The sequence below is a fragment of the Vicugna pacos genome, chromosome 5 (assembly GCF_048564905.1).
Source record: "Vicugna pacos chromosome 5, VicPac4, whole genome shotgun sequence".
In the NCBI taxonomy this organism is placed as follows: Eukaryota; Metazoa; Chordata; class Mammalia; order Artiodactyla; family Camelidae; genus Vicugna; species Vicugna pacos.
The window spans coordinates 46,110,444-46,133,471 of NC_132991.1; the positions used below are offsets into that span (position 1 = coordinate 46,110,444).

Below are 23,028 nucleotides of genomic sequence, written 5' to 3' on the forward strand. Positions count from 1 at the left end.
AAATTAGAAGCAATCTGACAAAAATGCCCTTCTCTTCCTACCAACATAACTGCATCTGCAAAGCTCTATCCTGTGCCCTTCCTGGTTGAAACATGATTATTCCCACTCTGTGGTCAACCTCTAAACCTGTGTCCTGTATTTCATCTAGCTCATGTTCTTAATAATTTTCCTCTATTATACCTTCTTCCTGTATCATCAATTTCTTACTCTTTATTGAGACTTTCCCAAGAAAGCCCACCTTGACCTCAAGCCTACCTCCAACTACAATGTCCTATTTCAACATTCTTAACAGAAAAAATTCTTAAAACATTAGATAATTACTGTAATTACTATTGCTACTTCCTCTTCCCTTCATCTCCTTTTAAATCACTCATTTCAGGCTTTTCTCCCCAACATGCCACTGGAACCACTTGTTACCAACAACAACTAGATTCCCGTTCTTTATCATCTTATGTACCGTCCACAATATCTGAAAAGTTAAGGACTTCTCCTTTAAGCAGTTTACTCACTTGGCTTCCAAGATATCACTCTTGGCTGGAAGTGCCTTCTGTTTCCTCTACTGACTCCTCCTCTACTTGTAGCTCTCTAAAATGTCGAAAATGTCCTCATACTCAGCAAGGACTTCCTCAATTTTGGTCATTTTAAGTTTCAGTCCCTGAATTTGTATTTGATTCTTTTACGAATCTGCCATGTCATTTTTATTATAGTCTCCAACTCTTTGTTAAAAATTTTCAAGCTTGACTTTTATCTCCTAGACCATAGTAAAAACAGTTGTTTTAGCCTACTTTTGGTATCTAAAGTTCCAGTAAGTGTTATTTCTGTTGTCTGATGTTTCTACTGGTTCTAATTCATGGCATATCACCTCCTCATGTGCCTGATTACCTTTGATTCTGTACTAGACACTGCATCTGAAAAAAATCTAGAAACTTAATTTGATGCTTAGAATGATAGTATTTTCCATTCTCTTCTTTATCCATATTCTTTCCCTATTAAGTTACTAATTTTCAAACCAGCTGCACTTCAGAAATCTCTTAGGGGCTTTTAAAATACATCTTTCCTACGCCTAATGCAGAGCAATTAGAATTAGGAGGAAGGTGAACACAAGTTTTTGGAATTTTTTAAAACTTCCCTGTGAGAGTCTACCATACACCCAAATGTTAAAAAGCTATGACCCAAATTTTTCCATCTAGTCACATCTATCTACATTGATGGCTCCCAAAATTTTATCTCTAGCCCAACCTGAGCTCCAGATTCTGATACCCAACTGTCAACCTAAACCATCCACCTGGGTATCTACTAGGTATCTCAAATTTAACAAAGCTACCACAGAAGTCTTAATTCTCCCTTTACTCAACCCCTTCCAGACTTTCCTTATTATTAGCCTAGCCAAACTATCTTCTTTTACCTGTTATTACTTCATTAGCCTTGCGCTTACTCTTGTCATTTCAGCCCTGACCCCCAGCCTTGCCTGCCAATGTCCCAGGTATCTTTTGAAAACGTTAAGATGTCATGTCCTTACTCAAAACCCTCCAATGTTTTCACATTAAAAAAAAAAAAATTTCAATGTCCTTACCATGGTCTTATCATCTAGCCCCTGCCTACTTCCAATCTCATCTTCTGACTCCTCCCATTCACTAAACGCCAGCCACTTTTGTTCATTACCTTTTCCTCCAGATCTCAGTAAGTCTCCTTTTTCAATGTCCAGATCTGAATTTCTATTTTACCTCCTTATAAGGAGGTATTTTCTAACCATCCTACCTAAAATAACCACCATCCTCCATGCTTTTTCCACATTCCCTACCATTCCATAACCCTATTCTATTTTTTAAACACTAATTATATAAAATTACTGCGTTTACTTGTCTTCATCCACTAAAACACAAAAGGTATGAAAGTGGGGACTTCGTCTCTTTTATTGTTGCAAAGAACCTAAAAATCACTACCTGGAAAACTGTAGTATACCTCAAACACTTGTTGACTCAATGAATGATGACTGACTTCTTTAATCTAAGTTGCTGGCAAGATGATGGTACTATTCATCAGAGGAGAGTTTGAGACAGATTTATGAAGTGTCACATGTCAGGTACCCTCCCACAAACTAAAGTTGGATACAAAAATCCGTCGCCAGGAACCACTAAAATGACCAAGCAGGTTAAAGACTAGCTCTAATAAAGTTATTCTCTTAGATTAAAAATAATATAGAACTATAGAAAAATGTATCAAAAAAGCATACTAATGAAAATCACACATTAATTACATGACTTCCAATCTGTTGTGTCCATCCAGAATTCTAATTTACATTATTACTACATTATGGGGTAAACTTGGTTAATCATAAACATAATATAAATTTAATATAAAAATTCATACACTATTTCAGAAAATAAAGAGAAAAAGTATTTTAAAACAGACACTGAGCAGCCATTTGTTGAAGATGTATCTAATGAGCTGAGTTAGATGACCTAAGATTCCATGGTTTAAATCACATAGATACATAATATTGGTATTACATATACCAAAGGTATGATATGTACCATATGACAATAATATTGTCACTATATTTACCAATGTTAAATTAAATGGATATTTCCGTAAGGACCATCCTCAAGGGATTTCATGGATCTGTGAGCACCAATTTTCCATAGAATACTAAGAAAATAACAAGTATGACCAAAAACATACATTAAAATGATTTATTTTAAAAGGCACATAATGTATTCTAGGTATTTTTGCAGTCATAGAAATTATTTGAAATTCCTAATTTCTTGCACAAACTGTTGAATTGCATTAGATGACTTGTAAATCAATATAAACTAAGCTCAAAAATATGGTTCAAAGTTTCTAACTTATTTTACTTAAAAAAAAGTATAGTAAGAACTTACATGTACTAAAACTCACCACTGACCATACTTAATGGCAAATAAATGGAGAAAATATCTGTGGTATGTGACAAGACTCATGTCCCTCACACATAAAGATGTCTTTAAAAAAAAAAAAACCAAGATGTCTTACAAATCAGTAGTGGGGGAAAAACATGCAAAAAACATTTAAAGGGAACTGACCAAACACAAATAGTCAACAAATATACAAAAATGTTCAAGTTCCCCAATACTAAATGAATATATTTGATTCTATTTATACCATCCCCAAACTGTGCCATTTGATAAAATGATATCCGAGTACAAAAAAAACCCATACTCATATACAATGCTGGTGAGAGTGTTTCTGCAATATTTGTAAAAGCCTCAATAACTTCTGTATAAGGAAATAATGAGAAAGATTTTTATGTAACAGGTAAAAATGAGAAATAACCTAAATACCTAATGATAGAGGATTACTTAAATCATGAAATAATCGCAGAAATACACTTAGGTAATAAAACCAAATAATTATGTGGAAAACTAATGATGTGGGGAAATGCACATAATATATATTTGTTTGGAAAAAAGTTATAAATCTATTGTGTACATGACCCCAATTTTACAAAGACACACAATCAGCACAGAAAAAAGACTGGAAGATTATACAGCAGAATACTCGCAGGTAACTTAACAACTTTACTGGCTATGGGATTACTAGTACTTTTTTTTCCTGTTTCCTTGTCAGGACTGTCCTGAATTTCTACATCTGCTATTACTTTTTCTTTACTACACTTCTCCTTTCCTATTTTCTGTTGGATTGATAATTTTCTACCTCTTTCCCAAGTTTAGAAGTTAAAAATTGCATTTTTGCAATAGAGAGAACACAGAGGATTTTCAGAGCAGTAAAAATACTTCGTAAGATATCATAATGATGGATATATGTCATTATACATTTATCTAACTCTTAGAATACGTAATACCAAGAGTTTATTATACAGACTATGGACTTTGTGTGTTTATGATGTATCAATGTAGGTTCATCAGTTATAACAAATGTACTACTATGATGAGGAATGTTGATTATAAGGGAGGCCATGCATGTGTTGGGGCAGAGGTATATGGGAAATCTCTGTACCTTCTCTTTAATGTTGCTGTGAACCTGAAACTGTTCCAAAAAATAAAGTTTTAACTAAAAAATATATATAATTGCATTTTTGTTCTCTTGGTAATTACTTATATCCATATTATAAATTGATGTAAAAAGGTTAAAACTATTCTCTATAAAGACAATCTTCCTAAAAATGACAATCTTTACCCAGGAAACCAACCCCACCAGTTCCACATCCCTAATTTTTTCATGCTGTGCATTCCATTTCCTAACAATATAAGTATTAACTACTAAGAATGATGACTTCCATGTATTAAAACACACATGATAAAAAAAATGAGCTTATAATGATACGTTAAAAAAATACAGAGAATGTCTGAAGGCAGCTAAGACATCAACTCATTCTGAAAACAGATAAATACAAGGGATGGGTTTAATAGTTTATCCTTTCTTGTACAAATGTGCTTTCGTGGTAACCAAAGAGCTAACAAGGGAAGGTTCTTTTCAGAAAAATCAGTTACAAACACAAAATGAGAAAATTAAAAAATCATTTTGCAAACTTCAATGAAATAACGAATCCAAATGACAACAATGAAAAGCTACTAAAACCATTATTTGAAAAGCTAAGACTTGGAAGCACATGAACCAATAAAAGACACTATCCTTATCTGAATCCTAATGTGGTCAATTCTAAAAAGACATTTTTTTAACCACTTGGAGAACACTAAATAAGGACATTACATAATATTAACAGATTACTATAAATTTACGGTATTGTAAATAATAGTACTGTGGTTATGTTTCTTAAAATCCTTATTCATTAGCACAGCAGTTCTCAAACATTTTGATATCAGGATCATTTTAAGTCTTAAAAATTACTGAGGACTTCAAGAGGTTTTTGTTATGTGAGCTATATCTATTTGCCAGAGAACAGGGGTGAAAGAGAATGGTTGACTATGCAGTGGCATATGGGAATGAGGAGTGATAAAATGACACTATATCTTAATTATGGTGGTGACTATACGACTGTGTGCAGTTAACAAAACTGCAGAATTGTGCACTAAAATTTTAGAGTGAATTTTATTATATGTAAATTGTCTTTATAAAAAATAGAAAAAATCAATTTTTTACAAGTTTGAGGATTTCAAAGAGCCTTTGTTTACATACATTTTACATAATATTTACCATATTAGGAATCAAAACTGGAAAAATTAAAAGGGTGTATTTATTAACTTTAAAGTAACAAACTCATTAAGTGTTAACATAAGTAACATCTCGTTACCAAAAACACATTTTTTTTAAAAATTAGTAAGAATAGTTTGACAATTTGGCGAACTATCTTTAGTATCTGGCTTCTTAGAAAGTAGCTAGATCATACTAAGTGAAGTTAAGTCAGAGAAAGACAAATATATGATATTAATTATATGTGAAATCTAAAAAATATGATATAAATGAACTTATTTACAAAACAGAAATGGACTCACAGACATAAAAAACAAACTTATGGTTACCAAAGGGGAAAGGGATAAATTAGGAGTTTAGAATTAACAGATACATACTACTCTATATAAAACAGGTAAACAATAAGGACCTATACACAGGGAACTATATTCAGTATCTTGTAAAAACTTATAATGAAAAAGAATCTGAAAAAGAATAGATATATATGTATATCTCAATCACTCTGCTGTACACCTGAAACTAACACAATTTTGTGAATCAGATATACTTCAATTTAAAAAACCAGCCAGATCTTCCTATCTGCTTCTGTGTTCAATGTATCATCTTATCACATATCATTTGTGATAAAACTTCTGAAAAATTTCATCCATGAGGTGAAAGTAAAATACAATAGCATCTCGGTATCATTACAAAAATAACTTTGATCTCAGGGACCCCTATGAAAATTCTTGGGGACTCCCAGACCACACACTGAGAATCACTCACTCCATTAGCATTTTTGAGTAAAATGATACAATGTCTGAAATTTATTTTATAATACTCCAGTAAGAGTAAAATTTTAAATGCTGGGAATAGAGGAAAGAAGAACGGCAGAAATGTTGATAATGGTTGAAGCTGGGAGGTGGTTACATTAAGGTTCACTATACATTTCTGTTTTTGTGTATCTCTAAAGTTTTCTGTAACTTTTAAAGTTACTACTATTTTACTGTCAGTTAAATTATTAATTTTTACCCACTGTAATCACTATTATGCCCTCATTTCACCTGGGTCTATTTCTCTACTTAATCCTTCAGTAGTTTCATAAGGGTCTTTGAATAATAAACTCTCAGTCCTTGATTATTTTAAATGTCTTCATTATATTCTAACTCTTGAGTAGGATTTTAACCGTTATAGAATTCTTGGCTGCTGGTTATTTTCTCTCAGTACATAAAGATATTTACTACCTGACCTTCTGGAATATGTGTGGCTGATAAGAAGTTGGTAGATCTAATTTTTTGCTAGCAATCTGCCCTTTCTATCTGTTCAAATTCAAGATTACCTCTCTTTCTCCATAATTTTAGTTTAATACAGGGGTGAACTTGAAGCAAAATTTTCATCTGCAGACTACGTATCTTCAACACAAGAAAATTCTCAGCCATTATCTCATCAAATACTGCTTCTCTTGCCATTCATCCTATTTTCTTTTTCTGAAATTTGTGTTGGTGACTCTCAATCTATCTTTCAAGTCTCTTGATTGCTTGTCATCTCTAAGCTATATTCTGGGTAAATTCCTTAGTATTTTACTATTCAATCATTTTTTTCTATGTTCAGCCTAAGGGTTCTCCTGTTTGTCTCCCCAAATTTTCCTATTTCATCTAATTTAAGACAATGCTAACAAAACACACTACCAGTAAAAAAAAAAAAAGAAAAAGCACTGTAAATTAAACACTGATGTGCCACAGACTGTAAGATATACTCAGATCTCAGAAATATTAAAATGTTAAACAATATGTATCTTAGAATCAATGAAATGTTTCTCATATCTAGGATTTCTGGTTGTTCCTTTTACACATCTTACCTTTTTGTTCCACTTCTTTTTTTAAAGATGCTACAGCTTCCTTTATTTCACTGGCAGTTATAAACATACTGATTTTAAAGTCTTTAACAGAATTTAAAATTATCTTTCTTTAAAACGGACATGAATTCATCTCCTGACTGTTGATTTTACTGGCTATCTTTCATCAATTTTGCCTTCATCATGTAATTTGGAATTTTGGTTTTCAGGCTTACAATGAGTACAAATTTTTTCTCTCTGCATTACATCTCCATGCTTGGCATTTCTGCAAGTGTCTCCACCAAGTCTCTCTCACCCTAGTGCAGATCTAGGCTTTAGAGGTAATATTGGAGATATCATAAATCTAGACGCTGAATTAACAGCTCAATGGCTTAGACTGGTTCAGAAGCTGATTTCAGGACTGTCTTGATGTCCTCCTATTTCCCTATGTCCTCTTCTCATCTCTGTTAAGTATACACCCTCATTTAAGTCATACCTTGGAGTAAGAGACAGTAACAAACTTTTTTTTTCCCCCAAAGCTTTCCTCTACAAAAAGGAACCCTACTCCAGATCTTGGTTTTAAGCAGAGAATCCGACTCCCAGCTCTTTCTCATGTGGGGTCTTTTTATCTGTATTAATAGGTAATTAAGTAGGATATAATTCCTGACCTAAATGCTTAACAGATATGTTCATCCTACAAAAAAAAAGCAGCTAAAAGTTAAACAGGATTAAAAAAAAACCATACAAGCAGTATAATTATGACAATATTCAAAAATGTATATGATACCAAGTTTTAAGTATGTCCACTCTTAAAGGATAAAGTCAAAATCTCATAGAAAACTAAAATTTGAGAAACTGAATAACTCTTGGCTTGAATTTGGGGGAAATTTTCTGACTTGAAAAGATGTTGGAAAGATAACGTAAATTCATACTTTGTCTCCTCTCACTCAGTTTCAAATACATAGCAAATGGTGGACAAAGTAAAAACTAAATTTCAAAAACAGCATGCATTTCTCAGTGGGCAAGGAACAGAAGAAATAAAAGGAGTGAGAATGGGGTTGTAGCTTCAGGTCCAATGAGCTCTATTTTCCAAGGAAGATAGGTGTTTGGTTTCTAAAGGATAAAAGGCACTAAACATACCCCTCATGAGAGGCCCAGAGTCAGATTCACCTCTTAAAACAGGCTGGAATAGAAGTCATTTTTGTTAAAGGAGAGCTTTAAAAAAAAAAAAAGTCAAAGAAATTTCAGAGCCCTGCTTGAAAAAAAATGTGTGGTTTCACTTATTTTGGAAATCTGTTATATTATTTCCATACTCACCAAAAAGGAAAATACAAACCAACAGTGTCAAAGTTTTAAACATTTCATCTAGGCAAACTATGCTTTAACACAGACAAAGCTTTTTTACTCTGATTTTCACATAAAACATATCCTAAAATAATTCCTTCCTTCTTGTCAATTAAGAAGACAGTACACCACGGTATAGTTCTCCTATTACCAAATTATCCCCAAATTACAATTTCCTGGTTTTTATTTCTAAATATGCTGCTGTGTACTACACAGCATTTTAATTTTCATTCTCTTTAACTTTTATTTTCTCAAGTCCTTTCACCATTCCTTTAAAACTGGGGAAAAAACTCTAACTGAATGGTCTTCTGGAGTGCTTCTTTATTTTACCCTTCCTTGCCAACATTCAAGAAACTAATAAATTATCACCCTAAAAATTCAATTTTGTATTTAATTCAAACAGTGTTGCCTGTGTATTAGTATTTTAGAAATAAATCACTGTATTGAGCACTTGGTACTTTATGTCAAACTAATTTCATGACCAATATAAATCATAAAATCACAGATCAACTCTCTCGAGGTGTTTTTCTAACATATATAATCTCCATAATTTTAACTTTGTATAAGCTTTAAAAACTAGTTTCTAAAAACTATCCACTGTCTTCAGAAGTGTGTCATTCTACCAGTATTCTCAAACTTTCTGGTCTCAGGACTCATTCTAAACTCTTAAATTTACTGAGGTCCCTAAGAAGCTTTTATTCATGTAGGGTATATATTTTAGTATTTACTGTATTAGGAATTAGAAGAGAAATTTTTCATTTTTTAATTCATTTGAAAATAAAAAATTCATTACATGTCAACACAAATTAGTATTTTACGAAAAACAATTTTCTAAAAATACACAAAAAAGTTTAAAGAGAAGAGAGGCCATGTTCCACATTTTTGCAAATCTCTTTAACATCTAGGTTAAAGGAAGACAACTGGAATTTCATATCTGCTTTTGCAATCTGTTGCAATATGTGGTTTGGGCTGAAGCATATGAAGACTACCCAGTCTCACAAAAATATGTGCCTGGAAGATGTAATCTGACAGCCCTTCAGCCGACTGTGGGTATTCTTTGATACTATACAAATTACAAGTGGTAGTTCCTTAAGGGTCAGTTGAAATCTCAAAATCTGAATGGATCTTTTACTCATCCATGATTCTGTAACATGAGTTGGTCATTTGAAAACCACTGGTTCACTGAGTTATCATAAAGATCTTCCAAATGTTGGCATATTTCATTATAGTACAGTATCCAAAAAAATCCTATTTATTAATATTAATATCACTGTCCATTTCATCAGAAAAGTATTTAATTATTAACAAGTTTTCAAGTTCATAGTAGTAGATTCAAGTTTTCCAAAATTCTCATTTTTGCTGTAAAGCCCAAATTTTATTATTGGTAGCAGTCAGGAATTTTTCCTTTAAGGGACAGGCTCATTTAATTCATTTTTTTTTTAAGAAAGTATCTGTCACTTAAATACAAAAGCCTCTTAATAACCATAGTTTGTCAGTTAGTCTTTCAAGTAAAACATGTTTCATGAAAACAGCACCTACTTCAGCTTGTAACACACAATTGCTCAACTGAATATATATATATATTTCAAAGACAATCATCTTATTTTGGTATGTAGCAGAAGTGCTTTATTAAAGTACACTTCTCATTTTGTCACAAAGAATACAGAAATACAGCAGGAACTGCAAATCAGAAACACAGTGAGATACCACTTCACACTCATTGTTAGTATGGCTAAAATCAAAAAGGAGGATAATGACAAGTGTTGATAGCGATGTAGAAAAATTGGAACCCTTTTTACTGGTGAGAATGTAAAATGGTATAGTCACTTTGGAAAGTTTGGCAGTTCCTGAAAATGTTAAACATACAACCCAGCAATTCCACTTCTAAGTATATACCTAAAAGAAACAAAAACATGTCCATACCAAAAAACTACACAAATGTTCATAGCAGCATTGTTCTTAGTAGCTAAAAAATGGAAATGTTGTCCATCAACAGATAAATGAATAAAATGTGGTATATCCACCTAATGGAATATTATTTAACCACAGAAAGGAATATAGTACTAATAAAGGCTATAATACAGATGAAATGAAAAGACACATAAAGCCATGTATTGTATGATTGTGCTGATATGAAATAAAAAGCAAATCCAAAGAGACATAAAGTAGATTAGTGGTTGCCAGGAGCAAAGGGGAGGGGGGAATGTGGAGTGACTGCTAATGGGTATGGGGTTTGGGGGAGATACTGAAAATGCTCTAAAATTAGACAGTGGTGATGGTTGTACAAGTCTGTGACTATATTAAAAACTACTAAATTATATACTCTAAAGAGTGAATTTTATGGTATGTGAATTATATTTCAATACAGCTGTTATTTTTAAAAAGACATGCAGCATTCAAGGGTCAAGATTTAGTAAATATAACTATTTTGACTAGTACATCAAGGTCATTTTCAGTGAAGCTAGCGTTTTTCTTTAACTGCAAGAGCATAGTCATAAAGAATACAACTGCTAGTACAGTTTGGTATCACAGCTTTAATTTGTGCTAAGACACAGCAGTTTTGACTACCATCAGAGAAAATGTCAACACAACAAAAAACACAAATAATTTTACTAATATTATGAAAAGCAGTTTGACATCATAAGACCACTGAGAAGGTCTCAGGGATCCTTAGAGGTCCACAGACCACACTTCAAGAACTGCTGCTCTAAACCATGACTTCAGAAAGTTTAAATGCAATTAAAGACTATCCAAGTACAAATCTGAGGCTTCAAGACAATTCCACTTTTCCAGATATCGCAATTTTCTCAGAAGAAAAAAGGTTAATACCATTACCTCAATAAATTAAATCCAAGCGTACCAATTTAAGTTTAGAATCACTGACTCAGTGGAAGGTTATAATAGCACAATTTCCCCAAAAACCAAATAGCAAAGTATAAAAAAGTAAGGATTTAGTACACAACAAAATATTTGATAAAACATTAAATAAATAAATAACATTAATAAGGTAATGATAATACTATCTCTTTTAAAATTGTATTGTTTAATTCTTACACAACAGAGTTGACTTCTCAAATTTCTACCCATACTATCAATAATATACCTAACATAGCTGAGTTTAAGGCTCACCTCACACTATCACAGAATCAAAGAATTTTAGGTTTGGGGTACCCTAGATATAGTTACCTAGTCCAACAACCCCATTTTACCTGATGAGAAAACTGAGTTTGCAAGAGAAAAAGGAACTTAGCCAAAACCATACAGCTAGCTAGAGGGCGAGACAGCATAAACAGCACCCACTCCCAGTACCATGTTTTCACTATGCCAACCTGACTGCCCACTAAATATAATGCATAAAAAATTTACTTTACATCACACCAAGGACAGCAAAGACACCTTACCTGTCAAATAAAAATTTTGTAATGCTTGACAATATTAATCAGATGTGAAAACATATATAAAATTGAGTGATGAAAAACTACAAATGTTAACTGTCATAATAAAGAAATGAATCCTTGACTTGAAAAACTACAAACTTTCAATGAAGAACAATATGGAACACATTTGATGGTGACTTTTCATAAAGACATAGGGAAATGTATCATAACCTTTAAAGATAGCCAGATGCTGATAAACACCTAAAGCAAAAGTTTCCTTATATATTAACAAATCACTAAACTTATTTATGGCATGACAAGACTTAAGACTCACCTGCAGGACTGTCAGCATTCTCTCCTGGGTGTAGCTGTATACCAGTAGAATCTATAGAGTTTACTGTAACTGTCTGTAGATTTGGCAACTGACCAGTGCTTAGACTAACTGGAGTTGAAGTCAAGGCTCCACCTGCTGCAACTTGACCAAGCGTGAGTGTCTGAACAGGCGTCAAAGTTATCTGTTGGGCAGCAGTATTCTGTATTTGCAAATTCTGCAAGTTCTGGACCCCTTGTACTTGAAATGTCTGCCAAGTTATCTGTCCAGAAGGGGTCACTGTCTGTGCCTGAATTAAAAAGGTTCCAGGATTCAGCTGCAACTGAAGATTTTGCAAAGCCTGTTGTGATATATTCTGACCACTGGCTTGCACACCATGGATTGTCTGTGGTGTAATACCTTGCACAATTTGGGCTTGACTGGTTGGCTGCTGAGACTCTTGAAGTTGTAGATGTTGTACAACAGGCTGTGCTGTAGAAACCTGAATATTCTGAGCCTGTGTCTCTTCAGAAACAGGCGACTGGATATAATTTCCCTGAAGATCTGAAGAATGGACTTGCCCACTAGTAGTAGTCAAGCTATTTGTATTTTGTTGTAATATTCCTGTACTATCTATAGTAACAGGCAACTGTGATGAAGAGGACGTTGGCACAAATAAATCTGTATCATTATTAGTTTCATTAATATCAGGAGAAACCCGCTCACCAGTCCTTTCTGAATTGTCTGAACTATCCATAGCTTGTCCTGTGTTTATCAAATGTCCATCAGCATTAATGCCTGCAGTCATTGTCTGAGAACTGCCCGAGAGTCCCAAAGAATCTAGATCAACACTATTGATTGGTACAAAGGTAATATTTCCTGGAAGACCAAGAGGCACATTAGCAACTACTTGGGTTTGGCCAGGAAAAGATGAACCACCAATTGCAACTCCCTGAACCTGGACTTGACCAGTCTGTGGTATGAGATTCTGGATATTAGCAGGAGGTGTTCCAGAGGCAAGCAAGGTTTGATTAGAGCCAGGAATGATCTGAATTTGACCACTTTCTTGATTTATACCCCCATTATCTGAAGAGCCTGTGAAACCAATCTGAACCTGCTGACCATCTGAAGACTGAATCTGTGGTATTACTTGATATTGAACATTGGACACTGTACCATTTGATGAATCTGATCCTGGTGCAACTGAAAATATTTGCTGATTCTGCAAATTCTGAAGGGGAAGGACATACTGCCCACTGGAAGTAGCAGCACTTGGAATCTGTACTAGATTACCAGCTTCATCTTTTATAGTTGTAGGTGTGGCTGACAAAACCTCCCAACGGTTTGGTGCTCCTCCTAACTGTGCAGAAGCCAAATCACCTGTCTGGATGAAGAAAACAAAAAATGTTATGTGATATGTATTTGTGGTATATTTGATCCAATTCTCAAATAACTCTAAAAACTGATATAAATCCTACCACCTGAAAATGAAAGGCTTCCTAGTAGCAAAACAGAGTTCAAATACAGAAGTACTATATAAACCACAATAATTATCATTTCCAATTTTGTTATTGCAAAGATAAGCATGCTATTTGAGTAGGAAAGAAAGTTCAATTAGAATATTCTTTATTTTATGACCATAAACTGATTTTCTAATCCCTCACCTATGATCTCTAATGCTATACAGTAAAAATAAATAAGTAAAAGTAGAAGTAGCTAGAAAAGATTACAGACAGCTCAAACCAAACATACCTCAAACACTGAAGAGAGTTCAAAAAAGTATAAAACCTTCTAAAAACATATCACTAAATCAGGTGCATTATATTTGTGTACAAAAAATAAACATTATTAGAGCAGTTTCATCAAGTTATCTGAGTAGAAAAAGTTAAGATCTGTATATTACTATCAACTTTAAATCAAACAATTAAAGCTACTCTTTCCTAGCATGTATTCATGTACTCCAGAGTAAAATGGCGAGGGTGATTCCATTAGCAAGCCATCAAATTCTTTACTTTTCCCATGGACTACTTTAAAAAAAAAATTAGATCCCAAAAAAATTTTAATGAGGAAAGGTTACTGCTCTGTGATCACATTGCAAAGTCACCCCACTTAAAAGGTTCTTCTAGAATCTAAAAGCTGGAAGATATAGACTGTTGCTTTACCTACTACTTCTATTTAAGTTTGCAGCAAAACGCCAGATATATCAATTTTGCATTTGGTAACCTGTTAGAATCTCAGGTATCCCCATATCCCCATATTTTATGGATTAGACAAGACTGGAAATACTAACGCAGGAAAATAGAAAGCAATAAAACCCAACATATCAATATCAAAGGATATACTTTCTAAGGGAATGGTAACAGTAATGTCTAACATTTCAACCATTCTTTTATATGCCAAGTCAACGTGATAGGGGTTTATAAGATTATATCATCTATTCCTTACAACACTCCTACTAGGTATGAGGTAGTTATTGTGATCACAGAAGAGAAAAATAAGGGACAAAATCACATAGCTATCAAAGGCCCAAACAGGATTTAAAACTAAACCAGTCTAACTCTGGAACCCAGGCCCTTAAATACTATATCATACTTGTCTCCCATTAAGACCAGTGGGAATGGGGACATAGGGAATGAGACCCTATATGAATTACTCACCATCAAAATAATGCCATTCCTATCCCAATTCCTTCTAGAACTATATGTGATTTCCTATAACTCCACATACCACTAGACAATGAAAACATGAGCATATCTACCCCAGAATTCTCAACCTAGGATCCATGTCTGGGGTTCAAGGGATCTTTGAATCCTCTAAAATAGCATACCAACTTTTTGACAAAGTGGGGGCGTGGGGTGAGGGGGTGTTATCTAGGGTTTCATCATATTCTCAAAGGATGTCTGTGACCTACTTTTTCTATAAGAGGTTAAGACAAATACTGTTCTCTCAACATAAACCATTCCACAAAATTTAATACAAATATTATAGAACCAAAAGAACCTAAGTTTCTTAAAGAGATTCACTACCTAATTTTCATGTAGACACAATTAAAGAGTATGTATTTCAATGGATGAACCACAGTTTAATGACTCAAATCAAGACATGTGAGTATATCTGCCAAGAAGAAATAAGCACATATGGGTGAGTACATGAGACATACAGTCTCTGTCTTCAAATGGTTCATAATCTATTCAAGCAGACATACACATACATGTCACTACTATGTGAATAGTGGTATGCACTAGGCATATGATCAAAACACTTTTGGGGAACACAGAAAGATGGGGAAAAAAAAAGATTTCACGTAAGAGATTTTGAAAGTAATCCTGAATAAAATTTAAGACTTCAATGAGGGCAATAAGGAGAGAGACAGAGATATTAATAAGATATAGAAATAATAAAGTCATAGACAAAAAGAAACTAAAGAATAATGTGTAGTTTGGAGTTCAAGAGAGGATCTAAAAAAATTCATATTCAGAGAAAAAAGTAATGGTGAACAGGACTAGACATTTTTATCAGTGCCTACAGTAAACTCTGTAGATCCTATTAAGGAGTTTGAACTTTATCCTACAGATAGTGGATAAAAGCTGTAAAAGGTTTTAAGACAAGTGAATGGTGCAATCAGATCTGTGCTTTATAAAGATAAACTAAGACCTGGTGAAGGAGACTGAAAGGCAGAAGACAATAAAGGCAGAGAAACTGTGGGACCCAGTACAAATGTCTAGGCCTGAACTAAAATAATGCTCTATCTTTTAAATACAAACATTTAAACTTATCAAACTTAAAATATTAAAGTGAAGCACCAGACATTAAAGTTGCATATCATTCTTCAATGTCTGTCTGTTATAAAAATTACAAGCTTAAGTCATTTTTCCCATTAGTAGAGTACAATTCACGTTCCATTTCGGTCTCTTGTCATTTTAAATAAAGATATTTAAATCTATACTTTATACTGAAATCTACACTAAAGTATAGTGTTTCAAATCCAATCCTTATCTTGTCAAGGTTCTTCTCCTTTGGAGAATAGATCTTGAATTTTTTCTGACCAGCATTAAACTTATAATTTTTTCAACTTATGTCAAAAAATATAGTATATCAGATACAAATTAATTTTACAATGCAGTCATCCCTAAGTATCCCCAGGGGCTTGGTTCCAGGACCCCGTGGATACCAAAATCCCCCAATGCTCAATTCCCTTACATAAAATGGTATACTAGAGGTAGCCCTCCAAGGACGCAGAACCCAGTTACAAAGGGACAACTGTACTGGCATTTTGTCTCTTTTTCATCCTTAAAATAAAAAGTCAAATTAATGGCATCTAAAGTATTTCTTAACAAGATCATAAGAAGCGCAGATATTCAACCATCAGTGAACAGCTTTCTAGTTCAAGAAATTCCCTGAAAATAAATGACTACTCAAATGACAAGTCTGAGTAAACATTACCCAAGCACCACCTTCTCTACAAGTTAAATGAACTACAGTACCACTTTTCCCAACAATGCTGGCCCTTAACCGAAGGGAAATCCCCAAACCTAGGACAAAATTATGTATTTGAATTTTTCTGAGTAAACCTAAGGTGAAAAGCATATACAAAAAACATTTATGAACACTAAATCAGAAAGTACTAGGCTTTCACAATTTAAGCTAAGACTGTAAATGCCTAGAGAAGAGGAGTACATTATCCTAGAAAAGAAAAAACTCATACTGGGTTCTAGCTCTAGCTAGAACTGTGGAATTATGTGTCATTTACAGCAAGACTCAGTTTCCTTATGGGAAAAATACTGCCTTGCAGGGTCATAAGAACCTAACAAAGTATTAAGCTTTATAAACTGTAAAACACTACAAAATCCTAAAATACCCTTATGATGACTAAGATTGTGAGGACAGATTTGAAAAACATACAATTGTGCCTAGCACAATGATCAATAAATATTTATTGAATGAATAAAAGTATTTTACTTTAAAATCACTGCAAAGAAAGTGACAGGAAAAATGGGTCAATAAAACTGACCTTGAGATACCAGTCTTCTATAAAAATTTCTACACCAATTTTAAACCAATTCCACAATGAATAAGCCCCAAATATTTCAAAACTACAAAGCCTACTAAGACCATTCACTTGCAAGAGAAATTTCATCAGCAGCATACCAGCAAGAGATAAATTAAAAATCACCTGAGACCAGATAAAAGTTGTAAAAATATTTGATGTTAGGCTACAAAGGGAGAGAGACATAAAAACACACAACCCAGTCAAGAACTAGCATTTGGTTTAGGTTCAAGATAACCTACATTAAGCTTACACACTGAAAAGAAAATCCACCAGTGTTTCTCTCAGTAATTCTAATATTCTTATTGACAACTAACAAAACCGCAATTAAAATGGACATTGACATTATTGTAAAAAGTTGTAACTGAAGGTAGTCCCAGTATCCCTCTGTATACAAACACATAATCACATGGTAAAAGAGACCACAACTAAGAGTAGCTCTGGGATGCTGCTATAGCAATTCATTACAAAGGCATTCTCCACTGTAACCAGACAAAATGGGAGGGGGGAGGGGAGGACCCAAGGATATCTTCTCAGATAATACCTGTGGAAGGGAATAAAGAAAAAAATCATAGCCACTTATTACATCGCATTTGGAAAGGATTATTAACCTCTCAAGTTTACACAAATGGCTTTACAAAAGCCAGAAATAGGCAAGGAAGGAGTATAGCTAAAAACATGAACAAGTGTGAAGCTAAGGTAGAAACAAACTAAGAACCATTCTTCGGCAAGTATTTGAGTTCCTTAAAATCTTGAAAGGAAGAGTAAAGAACACAGACTGCAAAAAACAAACAAACAAAAACAAAAAAACTGCAATGAATTCCTTATGACAGTGTTGGTCTTATTTTAAGTAACAGCCAAAATAACCTTTTTTTGAAATAAACTATCCTTCACTTTATACCTCACTAAATTTACAAGTTAAACTGAAATTCAGGCAATGCCTTTCATAACATTTATTTGTGCAGTTTATTACACTAAAGTACAAATGAAATAAGCAAATTAATAATCCACAAGTTCACACAAACGTAAATTGGACAAAATAATACTACGTAAAGGTCTACTTGGGGGGAGGATATAGCTCAAGTGCTAGAGCACATGCTCAGCATGCACAAGATCCTGGGTTCAATTCCCAGTACCACCATTAAATAAACAGACCTAATCATCTCCCCCCTCAATAAAACACATTAAAAAAAATCACATAAAGGTCTACTTTTTTTCCTAATTTATTGCTAAAACTACTGACACAACTTTTCATAATGAAGTACAAAAGAGTCTTACCATCAAACTAATTTTGAGAGGCCATGTTATACAACAATACAGGTGAGAATGCCTTGTTATTAGACCTATTCAACACTGTACTGAAGGTAACCAAACATTCTTGGCCAGGATGTAGGATGAATGCCTATTACATTATAATAGATTCTAAATAGAAAATATTTAAAACAAATCTGCAGTACAGCTGATTGGTTTTCCAATGCCCCTTTAATCCTAAAATACCAAACTAAACTAGTATAAAGTTGCAGTTTAAACGTATATTTCCACTTGATTGGGGGATGGGGAGGCAATTTCCTCTTGATTTTAAACACAATACTATATGCAATCCTGAATTGGATCCTGGAACAGAAAATGTGCATCAGTGGAAAAACTAGTGAAATCAGAATAAAGTCTGTAGTTTAGTTAATAACACTGTATCATAGTAAATTACCTAGTTTTGACAAATTTAACCTGGTTATATTAACATAAGGGGAAGCTGGGTGAAGGGTTCAAGGTGACTCTCATTTCTACCTTTGTAACTTTTCTATATGTGTGGAATTGACCCCAAGTAAAATTTTTAGAAAGTACAGCCACAAAAAAAAAGCTCTCCTTAGACTGATCATAATTCCCAGTAATTTGAGTAACTAAAGTAAGATTACTTAAGCATGTTTTTAAGTGGGGAAAAAAAATCCCTACGAAATCACTTAAATTCTCTTTCATTTTCTGAGATGTCCATGTCTGATATTCACTTTCCAGCTTGAAAAATAACTGTCCCATTTGCTAAGGCAAACATACTCAAGCCAGTCTTACTAATTTTACTCAGTGAAAAATTTGGTGCACAGGTGCCAAACATACAAGGAAAAAATGCTGACTGATTCTGGTTCACGTTCATCTGGCGGGAAATGTGATGTCAGTAGAGATTTGGTAGTGCAGAAGAGGAGGTGAAGAGGCATGGAAACAACTTCCCTACAAGTATACAGCCACAGCAGGTTAAGGCTGAAGACAGTAATCTATTCTCCGGGTGAGACTCACATAAACAGTACATAAACATATTTTTTCCTGTAACTTCCTCCTTCATTTCTCCCCTCCCTCAACCTCTAAGCTAGTATCTAAACTTGGTAAGATGCACTTACAAAAAGTTTTTTGTTCTATTTTAAGTTTAAAAAAGATAAATAGAAGCAATCTGCTTTGCAACTTTACTCATGAAGTGTTTTTTTTTAAAGATAAACTATTTGTTTTGGCATTATGGACCTAAAGGGATATAGTTCATAAGAAAGGTATCAATCCATAAATTTGTTTAGAAGTAACAACGCATCTTACAAACGTAATTTTATGCCTTTACATTTTTAGTCTGCTGACAAAAGCACAAAAACCTAAAACCACTTTTAAGTCATTAAATCTATTCACATCCCTCTACAGTATAATTTCAAGTACTAAAATTACAAGTACAATACTTAACAGTAATACAGCTTCATATTAGGTTCACTTTTAATGCCTTGGCATACTAAGAATTTCCTGCAGACTATACCAAACTTTTTGTCCACAGTAACAATTCAAAATACCACTATGCAAGCCAATGCTATAATCCATCTTAAAAAAAATGATAGGAGAGGTTTCAAATATTTTAATAAGTAAACACATCTACATGTTAAACACAACAGCAAAGATTAAAATGAATACGAAGTTCACAACAGTCTTTATTAAAGACTGTTTCTAGCTAATTTGTAATAAGCCCTCGTAACACTGGCCAGCTCCTCCCTCTGCCCCAAACTAAAAAACCCTACAAAAAGAATCCCACCATATCCCATCAGACTAGCAATCACAACAAAATGAAAATATAGCTTTGCCAATCAAATTCAACTATAAGTATGTAAACATAATTCCTTACATGTACTTTTGTTTCTAACACTGGTATTCATACTAAGTTTCAAAAGCAAAGTACTAAGTAACTTCGCCTATTTCAACGGTCACTTAATCCATTTATGAAAAATTACTGCAAATTTAGGTAATCTGCAAAAACTAAAATTCAACAATTTAGAATAGCTATTTAAAAAGCATTCAAAAAGTGTTGAACTGTTCACTCTTGTATACAAACGGTAATTCAAAGAATAAACCTTCAATCCTTTTTTTTAAAACGATTTAACATTTAAACAGTAAGATCTAGTAACTTCCAGTAAAAAAAAAAAAAAAGAAAAAAAGCTCCGGGTTCAAAAACTACTAGGAACTAAAGACACTGCCTCTGCAGTTGATACTATCTATGGCCGATAGGCTGTGCTTGAAATTTTTGTAGTGTTCAGCGAAGGAGTTTTCGGCACTGATACGAACTGCTCAAACATCCATTTTGGAGTCCTCTACCCCCACCCTCTCAGACTTCATTTTGTAGTGAATTTGGATGGAGGTGCCGCAGTGACAATTTAGAGAAAGCCTGGGCTAGCTTCTGATCCAAACAGGCATGCGAAAGAGCAGGAAAGGGCGCCCTGGCTGCGCGATCGTCGGTCTCGGGGAAGGCGCGGGCGCCGGGGAGGCCTTTTGGGCGGGCGGGCGCGCCGCAGGCCCGGGATGGCGGGCCCAGGGCCTCGGCGGAGGCGGGCCACGCGCGCGAGACTTACCGCTCCGGCGGCGGCGGCGGGGGCCCCGGCTGCGGCGGCCGCCTCCTCCTCGTCGTCGCCCGGCGATGGCGGCCCTATCTTGCTGCAGGTAGCGGCCAGCAGAGCGAGCGGTGACGGCTGAGTGTCCTACCCCCGATGGGCGGGTTCAGAGAGGGAGACAGGGGGAGGGGGTGGCGGTTAGGGCCGAGCCGCCGCTCGCACAGGAAGTGCGACTCGGGCCTCGCCGGCTGCGCCCGGGCGAGCGCCAGCCCGCGCTCTCCTCCTCCTCCTCCTCCTCCTCGCGTCCTCCCGCTCGCACGCACACCGGCTCCACCGTCCGCAGGAAGGCGGGCGGCGGGTTGCGCGCCGGGCCTCCACCTTCCGCCCGGAACCCACCCCCGGGAGGGCAACACTTTCTGGATCACACATACACACACACATACACACTCACTCACACTCACACAAAAAGGCGGCGGGCGGGGGAGCGCGGGCGGGGTCGGAGCGTTGGCGCCTCGGGCGGGCAGCTCCCGGGGCGGGGGGAGGGGAGGAGAGAGGCGCGGAGGGAGGGGAGAGGCGAGGGGAGGAGAAAGCGGCGCGAGGGGGGAGCCGGGCCGGGGCTAAGCCGCTCCTCACCTGGGCCGCCGCCGCCGCCACCGCGCCGTTTCCGTGCTGCTGCTGCTGCTGCTGCAGATACTCGCCGTGGCCGCCGCCGCCGCCGCTGTCCACGTCCAAGGCAGCCATTTCCTCTTGTTTCACGGGCTTTTCGGGAGCTGCAGGCACAGCGCGGGGGGGGGGTGGGGGTGGGGAGGAAGGCGGGTGGAGGAGAGGGAGGGGGCCCGCGGGCCGAGGCGAAATTACTCCGAAAGCCCGGACCGAGTCCCCTTCCCCTCCCCCACCCGCCCCCCGGCGGCGGCGGCGGCGGCGGCTCCCTCCTCCCCTCCTGCTGCTGCCCCCGCCCGCCGCTGCCTGTAACCCTCCTCCTCCTCTTTCCCTCCTCCTCCTCCTCCCCGCGCTGCCCCTGCCCCCTCTCCTCTCCTCCCCTTTCCCTTCGCGCCGCTCGCTCTCACTCGCGCTCGCTCCTCTCGCACCGTCAGTCACTCACACGCCCGCCCGCCGCCCGCGCCCGCACACAGGGGGATGCGCTCCCGGTGGACCGGGCCGCCAGCCCCGGGCCCAGCGGGGACACTGCATTGCTGGGGCTTGAGGGATGGACGGTAGCTGGCGGGGAGGGGAGGGAGGCGGAAGGGAGTGCGGCTTTCTGCCTCTCACAGACACTCGGTCTCATACAGGGGGCCCGGAGCCGGCGGCGGCGGCCCGGGGCTGGCTGTAGTCGGCGGCAGCGGCGGCAGAGGCAGCAGCAAGGGTTGCTCTCTCTCGGCTTTACGTACCGGTCATAGTGTGTTTAGGGCACCTCAGGCGGGGCTCCCCGCCGCCTTACACATGGTGAGGAGCGAAGGCGGCGGCGGCGGGAGAGGATGCGGGAAGCGGCGGCGGACACGGCCGGAGCGGTCCGGGGATTTTTTTTTCCTATTTTGATTGACTGTGCGGGAAACACAAAAGGTGGAGCCTCCAGCCCAAAAGGGGGGAAGAGGGTGACAGCCCGGCCGGAAGTTCCGCCCCTCTTCTCCGTGCTAATTCGCCACCACGCTCTCCATAGGCAGTGCTCATTGGCCCGTACGCCGGTCCGTCACTCGACTAGGCGGCGCGCTTCCTGTTTGCCCCCCGGGTGGAAGGGGAGAGACAATGAGCGGCCGTGGCGGCGTAGGTTCCCGAGAGCGGCTATGGCTCGCTTGTTACCCCGCTGTGCCCGCCTCGATCGCCGGCTGCCGCTGCCAGGCCGACGCGCCGGCCTCTTCCACCTCGCAGGTGGTCGGAGCAGGCCCCGGCCAGCCGTAGGAGAGCTGAGCTGGGGAGGAAATCCGTCCCCGGAGGCTCGGGCTCCACTCGACGCTTCCTCCATCCCGGCGGGAGCCGGATCTCCCCAGGGCCTCGCGCTCTCGGAGCCGTGGCTTCCCTTCGCTGCCAGAAGGCCGCAGCCGCTCAGCCCTGGGGCTGCTTCTGCGGCCGCTGCTGCTACTGAGCAAACCAGGCCCGCCCCGCGAGCCCGGGGGGGAGGGAGCTGGTATTGGGGGAGACACCCCCTC

General features: G+C 37.5%; 1 protein-coding gene across 1 annotated transcript in view; it reads right to left on the reverse strand.

Moving 5' to 3' along the window:
• Positions 1-22,841, reverse strand: part of SP3 (Sp3 transcription factor) — a 47,407-nt gene extending 24,566 nt beyond the window's left edge. Inside the window, exons 1-4 of the mRNA XM_072961184.1 lie at positions 22,273-22,841; positions 21,518-21,654; positions 20,906-21,031; positions 12,020-13,379 (exon numbers count right to left, since the gene is read on the reverse strand). Coding sequence (XP_072817285.1) covers positions 12,020-13,379; positions 20,906-21,031; positions 21,518-21,654; positions 22,273-22,279 — 1,630 coding nt within the window. The 5' untranslated portion in view covers positions 22,280-22,841. The remainder of the gene's footprint in view (positions 1-12,019; positions 13,380-20,905; positions 21,032-21,517; positions 21,655-22,272) is intronic.
• Positions 22,842-23,028: the final 187 nt, after the last annotated feature.